General features: G+C 38.0%; 1 protein-coding gene across 1 annotated transcript; it reads left to right on the forward strand.

Annotated features, from left to right (window-relative positions):
* Positions 1–1,555: 1,555 nt before the first annotated feature.
* Positions 1,556–11,336, forward strand: LOC116174156. Its single transcript, XM_031491979.1, has 6 exons — positions 1,556–1,756; positions 1,810–2,038; positions 2,086–2,748; positions 10,717–10,815; positions 10,861–11,017; positions 11,066–11,336. Exons 1-6 carry the CDS (start codon positions 1,730–1,732, stop codon positions 11,235–11,237), a joined length of 1,347 nt encoding a protein of 448 aa, XP_031347839.1. The 5' UTR covers positions 1,556–1,729; the 3' UTR covers positions 11,238–11,336.
* Positions 11,337–11,909: the final 573 nt, after the last annotated feature.

Here is an 11,909-nt window from a genome sequence, read left to right on the forward strand (position 1 = left end):
AAACCAAAGTTGTACAATTTCATAACTACCAAAATAGAAATATTCTAGATACGAATATTTCTATTCCCGGTCTAGCTCTACAAAAATCCAACAACGTCAAGTTTCTTGGAATTATTTTTGATGACACACTGAGTTGGAAACAACAGAATGAACACTTAATAAAGATATTAAGCTCCTGTTGTTACCAAATTCGGTATCTTCGTTCTTATCTCGAATTGAGGCAACTAAAAACGTTCTATCACGCATGCGTTGAATCGTGACTAAGGTACGGGCTGTGTTTCTGGGGTTCCTCGTCCACAATGAAACACGCCTTTATAATACAAAAACGTATCATAAGATGCATGTTTAAAGCAAAACCTACACAGTCTTGCAGACCAATGTTCTCACACATACAAATTCTGCCTCTTCCGAGCTTGTATATGTTAGAAGTAAGTAAATATGTTTTCTGCAATAAAAAAGAGTTTCTGCAAAACTGCGATATACATAGACACAATACCCGGAAGAACACTGATCTAAGGATACCTATCGGCAAATCAAAACTTCATACAGACAGTCCTTATGTGACTGGAATAAAAATTTTTTAATAAACTTCCATACAATATTAAAAACGCTAAACACGTAAACATCCTCAAGCGCGAGCTTAATAGGTTTCTTTTACAAAATATATACTACAGCGTAGACGAATTTCTTAATGATTCTGGCACTCCTCCGAACTAACAATGATAATTTATTATTAGGTAAGAACATCGACGTTATCCTATACATGTAGATATATATGTCACAAGGATCAAATATATTATTATTATTATTATTAGTGTGACGGTGCTCTAAGTTTGCATTTAAATTTTTTTTAAATTTCTTTGTGGAGTTTGGAATTTTGGAATCCTAAACAAGAACAGTTTATACATTTTCATTCAGTCATTCATTTCGTCTTCTTAATTAGTGCTATTGGGTTAAAATTGCTAGCTCAGCATTAGATCACTATCTTCAGCAAGAGGAGATCAGTCAACAACATTTGGATATTTGGCTCCACCTCTTTCTTATGTGTTTTCGTGAAAATAATAATTTCAATTGGCGCAATTAAAACACATGGCGGACTTAGTTATTACACGTCATATTAAAATGGGACAGTACTTAGTAAAGATAATAGTGGGAATTAGTTTTGGGGAAGATTTCAGGTTTTTGACCATCAGGGATAGAGTCGATAGGATTGCGGATTATCTAGCAATATTTAGAAAGCCATTTCTACTAGCGCGGGATCCTTAGTTGTAATAATCTCACCTAGTGTTTCCAATTTTTTGGTCAAACTCGTTAACCTCAAACAGTTGTACCAATAAAATGGTGGTTTGCTCGTAACTTTTAAAATACAAGGATACACCAGCAAGACAGCGTTCCGAGAACCATTTGAAAATTCAAAGAAATTTCGTGTTATCGTCCGCGAAATCAACATGTGAGTAAGCCCGTAAGCCGTAACCCAGACATGACGGGAGAGGGGAAGATAAAGTATACATAAAACAATAATGAAACGCACAGAAAGAATGAATGAAATGGTTAATTAACATTTTCTGAAGTTTTGGAGCTCAAGGACCTTGTGCAAAAAGAGAAGGAGGGAGAAAACTGCAATTTCGCCAAACTCATTAGGCAGCTGAGAAGCAGTTTTGTTATTTTTTTTTTGACATTACTAATTTGCCAAACAAAAACTGCATACGTATCTTACTTGTAATCTTTTATGCCCCCAATCGAAAAACCACCAAATGCAAGTTTATGTCGTTGTGTTGTTTACTCCAAACATTTTCTTCTCCGTTTCAGGGTAGCAGAAAATCAGCACAGGAACTTCTACGTCTTAATAATCAGGTACGGAGAAATCTTGACAACCGTAACTCCCTTTCTACCATCACCGAGGAGCCGAAATCATTTCGCACAATGACCTCCTCCGACACTAGGGCGGTGTATAGTGATGAATCGCTCAGTGATGAGTTCGTTGAAAGTCTTGCGCAGGAATCCATACGATCAGCGCCGATGCTGCGGGAACCTCCAGGTATCTCTCAACGATTGTGTTACCCATGTCACCCTTAGACGCTTTAGCCCCTCGCAAAAAACGACACACGTCGGTTGTGGTGAAAGGTGCCACGCCACAAGTGGCAATACCGCACGAGGATACATGGCAGCGTACCCCTGCCATGAAAAAGGAGTTGCTGGATCACATAGGTTCCGCTGGAAAGCCACTATTCGAAACCATAACAGGCGATATTTCCTCTGAACCCATGCCCTCAATTCTCGTCACAGGATTTGGAATCCGCAACCTCGCCTCATTGCAGACGGCGCTCCAACTCGACGAAGAAGAAAGGCAACTGCGACAGGTTTACAGAACTGACGCGGAACTACAGCCCGAAACGCACACGCCATCACTAAAATCGACGACGTCAAGTAAAAGCGTCGAAGTTACCGTGCACGGGAGCGAGTCTACGTCCGAAACGCAAACGGAATCCAGCGTTTCTGTGGAGTGGAAAGAGGGGAGGTTGAACTATTTGATGGGGTTGGACGCGGAGGCAATCGAGGAGGAGCAGCAGGAGGCTTATCGGGTACAAAAAGAGGGAGTGCGGCGAACTGTAACGGAAGTAGCTATGGAACAGGAGGCGCCAGTGGGGAAAAGTGTGTTGATGCGTAGGGCACAGAGGTATCTGAGGGAGCACAAGATATTTGAGTTCTTTCAGTTCATTGTCGCTCATCTCTTGAGTGCGTTACCAGGTAAAAATGCTCTACAATCAATGTTAATTTTTTCGTTGTCCATTGGTATCAAAATAAGTTGTTCCCAAATCCCAACTAAACCAAGGGTTAAAAAGGTTACGTATGCGAGCTATCATTATACGTATAATTTTGCATTCCAACTGAGAATTGCTACCAATTTGATGCGATGCAATGTCTCATCTTCTTGAAGTTTAAGATTGTCGTTTTGGTGCCGAATTTTAAAGCCAAAAGCAAGTCCGAATTAGCAAAATGCAGCCAACATTATGTGGAAGCCAATCATTAGCTCTAGATCAATCTGTTTCGTTGTTTATTTGAAACACTGTTATTTTAATAGGCAATTGAGAGCATCAAGAAAACAGATCCTTCGTGAGCAATTGGTGCGTAGAAACATATCACCGATTCTACTTCTCAAATTAATGCACATTAAGATAATGCGAGACTAACGAGTTTGTTGTCTTCAACTATGCACAAAACAAATTATACAATTATATAATGAAGCCTCCCATCGCGAACCCCCCGCAGTCTCTAATCAGCCTCACGCTTACGTAATCAAGTCCAAGAAAAGGTGCATTAGAAATTAAATTAGTATTAGACCGTAATTGTTATTCTTGGTAGGCCCTAATTCAATTCCAATTGCTGAAAAATTTGGCTACGTGAGAAGTCTTTAACGAGCTTGAACATTTGCCCGGTCGTAATCGCCGTAATTAGAATGATTCTTGTAAATATTGTTTACATCTATTGCGTTCATGTCGGAAACAATTAAATGTATAATTTTAAGATTCCAAAGTTTGGAATTCTGATTGCCTTCGTTCTCATCATTCGTGTCGCCCCTGAAAGTTGTACTCGCACAAGCGAATTAAATGATAGAAATTTGCATTCGCAATACGGAATACGGCACCCGGTTGCTAGACCTACCCTTGACGGTGAAAAAGGGTGTACTCCATGGTTTCCAACAAATTCCTTTAAAAAGCGATACTTCGAATTTCTAGTTATAGTAGGCGTTCCGTTAGAAGTTTCTAAACTTGCAGTTGAAATTTAAATTTGGTTCACAGCCATAATCGACTATTGCGAATTGAAATAAAACCATTTTAAGATGGCGCCGTTTCAGTAAATACCGGAAGTTTGCGCCATCTTGATGTTTTTTAATAGAAACATACCATTTTCAATTTTTAGCGCATTTTTTAAGAATTAAAAAATTTTAAATTTTTAAGAATTACAAAAATTCTAAATTTTTAGGAATTAAAAAAATTTTTAATTTTTAAGAATTAAAAAAAATTTGCTATTGTTTGCGTTTTGCCCCACTTCTAAATAGTTGTGGGTGAATCAAGTGATAATATTGCAACTGATGGCAATAAATTTTGTGCTAAAATTGCTTGATATTCATTACCATTTATAAAGTGCAATTGCTCCAGGTGTGTCGGTAGCTTTTATTTTAAATTTAAATTTCTCAAGTTTTTCGAATAAATACCTAAAGTGAAAATGCTTCTGGTAGTAAAAAGTTCATAGTAGTGGACAGTGGTAACGTTTACGTCATTTTACGATTGTTTTCAATGAGTTTGTTGTTCTTTGGATGGTCCCAGAAGTGTTAAGCGTCTCAAACTCTAGGGTATAGCTCAAATTACATCCTTTTCAGTTTTTAGTAGCAATATAGGATTACATTTTTTAGTAAGCTCGTTTGAAAAAAATCGAGGAGAAAATTTATGACCCTAGTTCATTTTTGATGTGAGGGGATTGGCCGACGCGTGTGGCGCAGTTCAGTTGAAACTGGACTGCGGTGCTAAGGGTCCCTGGTTCGAATCCGGGTTCGGGCATAGATATTTGTAAACGTATAGTGGGTTGGGTTGGTGGAGCAGCCTTGGCTGAAGCCCCGCCCACTCAAAAAAAAGGCAAAATAAATAAATTAATTAATTAAATTTTAAACACGTCCATATTGAGTAGCAATTCGCCATTTTGTATTGTTGATTAAGTCATTAGAGCGTAAGTCTTTAACGTATGAATTGGTTTCTCCAGAAGCAGCTGACCTTCTGATTGTCAACTGCGTAGTTTAGATAAAATTTTAATTTGAGAATTTGAGAACGTTTTTCAACCGAATTAAAGGAATTCAAGTGGAGTGCATTTCGAGCAAAATGGGGGTACGAGTAGTCAACACTCAATTTAAAATTATCTTCGAGTGATAAAAAGAGAAACATTTCTGTTATATACGTCTTTCGCTATAAAAACCGATGCACGTCATTGATTTATGAATCAATTTCAGACAAGTTTTCTATAGATTTCGCACACTTGTTTTTTTTTTGTACATGTTGCAGTGTTGCAGCATATGTCTGAAATTGATACACAAATCAATGACGTGCAACGGTTTCTATAGCGAAAGACGTATAGCAATAATAAATACTCCGGCAGAAATTCTAGGGCGTGTTCTAGATGCCAAAATTACAAAAAATTTCGGAAACGCCTCCTAACTGAGGTATGGCCCTTAAAATAACACAAACAATTGTTGCTCATAGCTCAGACGCAACTAATAATAATTGATTCGAATTTTGTGTGCACTCGCTACATACGGAGAAACCAATTTCACAATAGTTGCTTGAATTTTCATTCCCCGTATGCACCACCACTGGATGGCTATCACGACAAAAATAAGCACAAACGGTAGTTCCGCATCCGTAACGGGTACACACAAAATTTGAATCAATTATTCATTAGTTCTATCTGAGTGCTTACCCCTGTTTGGGGGTGTACTTCACTTAGGAAGCGTCTTCGGACACATTTTTATAGGGACTTTCTTAGCATATTTTGGGGTCTTGGACACACAAAAATGTCTGCCGATCGTTTATGAAACACCCTATATAAAAACTGCCCGAAAGGTTTGTGAGTGTTAAGACCCCCCTTTTCTGTTCATTAATAGATTCTGCACTGAAAAATAAGGGTAGTAATTACATCTCTAAATTTAAAATGAAACGGTTTTTGCAGAAAAGAGAACAACAAATTTTGCTGAGCTATTGTACAGCTTTTGATCATTCTATCATAAAACAAAACCCAAGTAAATTTCATATTTAGTTGCGGTCCAAAATCTATAATTCTGTGCCCCTGCGCCATTGATTTATGAATCAATTAAGTTTATATAGTTTTCACACTTGCTATATGGTACAGTGTTTCGGCACACATACACGTAGGTCTGAAATTGATTCACAAGTTAATGACGCATGGGCACAGATCGGTCACTACAATATTATAAAAGAATCCTCGTATTTCCAGAATATTCCTCTAATTGCACTGTTATATTCGCTACCGAATTTATTATTTTTTTATCGTATGGGTGACACTCCCGGGTTACAGACGTTTTTAGATTGCATCAATGGCCGGGACCGCCAGCTTTACTGGCCAGTTGTGGGATTCGAACTTACCACATGTGAGGTGATCCGAGTCGTAAACCGTTACCCCAAATTGAATTGCTGTAATATTCCTTAACAATGTTCAACATTTTTTACAGCAACCCATAAATTCATGATTCCTGATTTAAACGTATCCACGAGCACCAAAATGCGAGCGATTACCATAGAATACCGCAGATTTTCAGAGAACACTAATTTCATTTACATATTATTAACGCCACTCTTCATAGTTGACAGAAAAAATAATGAAAATCCTCATGTGAGATCGAAGGGACTTCGGTGCATTTTTGTGACAGATCAGTATTCCATTGGATTCCATTTGATATTTTCACTCCACCATCAATAAGATCTTGTTGGGAGCTACCACATTCCCTGGATGGGTACCCACATTCGACCTCCCCGTTCACCCGCAATTCGCATATTAATGGATTTCACTAAAAACCCTCTACAAAACTACTCAATTTTTGGCGGACTTCTCATAGCTCGAGACACGAGAAAGAGAGGTCGCGATTCTAACTTTAAGGAACAGTTGGGCGCCTTGCAAAAGGTGGTTAATTTCGCGTTCGCCTCTAGGAAAAAAGTTTTTAGTCTTTGAAGTTTCATAAATTTGGATCTAAGCAAGTTGCTAGCTGAGACCCAGAATCTCAGTTTTTACGAAATTTCGACATTTTACCTCCTACAATAATTGCAAAGAGTAGGTTACCTATACTATTGTTTATAAAGTATTTAAACAATGATAGGTATAACGATTGTTTAAATACAAATCCCATCAGCCCATTTCACGATGACCTAGCCGTTGATGCACTTACGTAATTTCAAAATGTGCAGATAACACTAATTGCTTTATCGTTACCAGGTGTAAATAAAAGAATCCTTACAAGAATGAAGAGAAGCAAAGGCCGCGATTTTCCGTATGCGTAATCGACTTGTAAGCGGTGGGATTATCCGAGGTGCGACTCAAAATCCCAGATAGCTTGAGGGGAAAACGAAGAACACCTGAACTTCTGGGAAAAAACAAACAAATAACAGTACGCAAACAGTGCCATTTTCATAGACTCGTTTGACAAGACGGCCGGCCCTTCATTTTGTTTAGACTTCAATGCGCCATTCAATTTGCGTCATAACCTTTAAATTGCTTTAATTACTAAAGCGAAAGTTTGGACGTAGAAGTTCGCTTTTCCCTAAATGTCAATGACATTTCCGTATTTTGAAGTTCTGTACTTATGTAACTTATGACCTTCGTGGAGATTCACTCTCGTGGCCTAGGGTTACATTTCTTCGAAAGATTCCCACCGATTTTCGAACTGTGCAGGTGCCTCGAAATAAGAAACGCAAATAGACTGGATGGCGTCAAGAGTATGGGATTTTTTGCAATTAATTGACGTAAAAGTTGTCCCACTTCGGAACGGCGGCGCGTAAGCAACGTACTACTTTACCAATAACACATGTCAACGACACCTCCTGTATGTTGTTGACTATTAGTAGTTGGCGCCAATTAAAATGTAGATTGATTTTTCCTTGTCGATAAGAACGTAATTGGAGCTACATAACCTAATAAACGTTTTCTTTTTGTATACGTGATGAAAAACTTCAAATTTATTCTGATGCCATTTTAATAATCGGCAAAACCTTTATAACATTAAATGAACAACTATAATATATATTATAATTAGTCGAGCCAATGAAGGTTTTAACTTCTCAATTCTCAGTAACAGCTCCGATTTTGATAATTTTTTTAATGCGTGTTTTTAGTTCTATTCAAAATCGGAAACATCCAAATTTTAAGAAATAACTTTATATTGTTTAAGCAATAACTGAATTTACCGGAAAAATTAGTTTTAAAATTTGTTTTCGCGATATTTATGAAAATGTTAATTGTTGTCGTAGTTAATAATTATTTATAATGTTTAAACAAACAAAATATGTATTTGGTAGTTTTGTGCCTAGTTAGCATAAGATAACAATTATTCTGTAGTCTAAGACTTTGGCCACCTGCATCCTAGATCTAAAATCAAAAATGAAAAAAGGTATTCACATGATTTGGTAAAGCTGCAATTTTTCCCCACTTAACTTTAATTTTTGAGATTTATACTACATCGGAAAAAACTCATCCTGTGTATTTTTTAAATTTTGGTGTACGCTCGCCTAAAACCAAAGTGAACAATTCATTTTGATACGGGCTTACCAACTGCAATTGACTATTATACCGACACAATTCAAAAATTCGTTTGGTTAACGTTCAAAAACTATTAAATTAAATTTCTTGAATGCTGTGTTCACATCAATTGATCTTGGACTGAACCAACATGGTACAATTTATACTTATTTGGACAAGAAAATAAACAGGAATTCAATAATTGTTCTGGTCAAATCGCCTGTTCAGTGGTTTCAGCTTTAGTCCAGTCAGTAGGGATTTTTGGTGGTGTAGTAGTAATTTTTTAATATGTTGTTGAGGGCTGAAAGGCCTGAAAATAAAAGTTTACGATGTAAGGTACAAAAAATCGGTTTTTTTCAAAATAATTTCGCGGTTGTTGATCTTTCGACAAAAAGGTTCAACCAAAAGGTATTCATTTGCACACCTGCACCTTGAGGTACAGGACGTGGCGCGCTTTCTTTGTCGTGGTATCGCCGAGAGACCTAAGCCACAACTTCGTGATATTATCGTTTTACTTTCTTTGATATAGTCCTGAACGGTTTATGTTGACGTAATGACTCATGATTATGTAATCATGAGTGCTTCTGACAATAAATTGTTCTTCCATGCAGTTATTTTGAAACAACCGGTTTTGGGTACCTTTCATCTAAGATGGCGGCGCGAGAGGTCCCCCCCCCCTCCTCATATAAGTGAACTATTCTGTTCAACATCCGCTTTTTAACTTTCTGCATATTTTCGAATTAAAGGCAGATTTTTGCGTGTGGTATTTTAGACATTTATTTGACAGTTGACAATCAAACATACGAACAGAGGAGAAAACCACACCCAATTGCTATTTAAAACAATTATCGAATGACCGTTAATTATTAAAAATAGAAAGGAAGCGCAGCAACAGTTTTAATTGACATATAATTTCACATTCCTCCAAAGAGTAGAAATTCATTGATAAATGTAGATTCAACAACCTCTAATTTATAATTTACTAAATTTAGCCAACAAGTTTATATATAGCAAGTGGAACGAGCAAATTTACTATAATGATTACATGAGAACCATTAGCGGTTAATATTAATATGATACCATACACCTGCTCTTGTTTGTGGCCTCGCGATGGGTAAGAGATTTTCTTAACCACTTCTAGTCTTAATTTTTTCCGACATCGAGTATTGCCAATTAATCTAATTGCACACATTTTTAATTATGTTTACGTCCATTGTCAGTTCTAATAAGTAATAACATACTGCATGCATGCCGATTTTTTGTTACGATTTGCACGTAATGGAATTTTACAGTACACACGCCCAGCAGGTTGGACTGGCGTCAACATAGAGTGAACCCAGTGACCCGGTGACCCAGTTAGGGTTTACTGACCAGTGACCCGGTGACCCAGGTTGACCGGTGACCCAGCTTGACCCGGTGACCCAGCTTGACCCAGTTGGACAGTGACCCACTTTGACCCAGTTATTGACCCAGTGACCCAGCTTGACCGGTGACCCAGCTTGACCCGGTGACCCGCTTTGACCCAGTTTGACCCGGTGAACCCCAGCTTGGGGGGACCGGTGGACCAGTTTGACCCAGTGACCGCTTGACCCGGTGACCCAGCTTGACCCGGTGACCCAGCTTACCCAGCTTTACTCAGTGACCCGTCTTGACCGGTGGCCAGTAATTAAATTATTGTTATATTCATCCAAAACCAATTTCAAGTAACTTTTTTAATTTAAAAAAAAATTCCTCAATGAATATTCGGCAAACCAGACTTAGGCCCAATTCATCAAGAGAACTAATACTAAAAAAATCAAATGCATTTTGTTTATAGTTTTAGTCAAGTTAGTCAATTTGAAAGTAATAGAGAAAAGAATATTTGGATTTAGCTAACTAGTAGAAAAAATTAAATGTGAAATGAACACCACTGTAAGCAAACGGGTGCCCTGAAGCAAAAAGAAATAAACATTATTCTAATCAATTCGGGACATTGAAAAGTTTTTTACGCAGTATTAAAGCAAACATCACAGAATGGCAGTTGTCAAGCAATCGAGTATTATTTCAACAAACCAGCATTTATGTATTGCATAATCTTGTACACTGAACGAGGGCACTGACCTTAACTTGGCGTTTATTCGATCAAACTAGTGACTGGGTCGAATTGGGCTCCCCCCCCCCTGGGTGAAATTGGGCCGCTGGGTCAAAACTGGTCACTTGGGTCAAACTGGGTCACTGGGGTCAAACTGGGGTCAACTGTCACTGGGTCAAACTGGGTCACTGCGGTCAAAATGGGTCCACTGGGTCTAACTGAAAAGAGATGACTTTGACCCAGTGACCCAGTTTAATTTAGTGACCCAGGTGACCCAGTGACCAGTAACCCAGGACCCGTCCAACTCTGCACGCCAGTCGTAAAACCCTAATTATTTTGTAACCTTCCAGAGAATCCAGTTGAATTTATCATCGACCTGATGGATCAATGCATGATGTTCAGATCGGGTCTGACGAAACCGCCCCTCCTCTACGACAAAAAGCATTTGGGTAAAACGTCCCCAATCTTTAATGCACTGAGCATAAATCTTACAGATTGCCTTTTCAATTTAATGGATAAAATGCGAACCGGACACATCGAGGTGGACCAATATCGTACAGGAATGCGAACTGTTGGTGTATGTTCCTTTAATCAAAATCCTCCGCTGACCCCCGACGGTATGGTTGCGAAGAATATTTTCATTGATGAAGCGTAAGATTTTTCCCCAACAGTAACATTTGATGAAGTCGAAATGTTTAGTTACGAGTGCCTAACGGAGCTACTGAGTGATCTTTTAAAACGTCGATGGATAGACACGCCGCCGCCGCTCCGTTCTTTCAATTATGTTCCAACACCTCAACTGTCGATCATCAGCAGTGTTGAGCAAACCCTGGGCCCACCATTCCAGAAGACGAGATGCATCCTACGATAGAAATTCTGAACAATTTGTGAGATAGTCATTTATGTGTAGGTCTTTACAGTGTGGCTCTCGGTACAAAATTTTCTTCAATAAACTGTAGTCTGTGAGGTCCATTTAGTATTTATCTGTAATCAACTGTTCAACTGCTTTTAATTTATCTTTTGCCTTTGTCGTTAATGTTAACGCGAGGTAGATACTTCAGTAAATTAATTAATTTATCTTTCTGTTTGTCAACGAGATTAGATTAAGTTACAGATCCCAGAGCCAGAGTGTTACACGAGATACTAGTACTGTTGCTCTGTAAATTAGTTTTTGAAGTTCTCGAGACTTGGTCCGAGACCGATATCTACAATTTTTAGTTACGTTACTTGTTTTACTCCAAAGAATTTGCTCATACTAACTGATTTACATTCTGAATTGGTTAGTCATTGCTGATGAATGTAAATTTAATTATTTGTGCAAGTAGTTTCTGGAAGTCCAGAACAATAGAGGGATGATAAAAAAAATAAATTATAGATTCTTATTAAATATTAATTACGGTTTCATATCCGATTGCCCAAGTGTCAGACGGTAGCATTGCTTTCGCAATATTTTATGTACCGCCCTATTCACTACCCCTCTTATTTTTTGTTTGTGTTGATATCTGTTGCATATTGGTAAAAGGCGCTCTTCTTGAGCCAAAAA

This window comes from Photinus pyralis, unplaced genomic scaffold (genome assembly GCF_008802855.1).
Source record: "Photinus pyralis isolate 1611_PpyrPB1 unplaced genomic scaffold, Ppyr1.3 Ppyr1.4_LG6, whole genome shotgun sequence".
NCBI classification, from domain to species: domain Eukaryota; kingdom Metazoa; phylum Arthropoda; class Insecta; order Coleoptera; family Lampyridae; genus Photinus; species Photinus pyralis.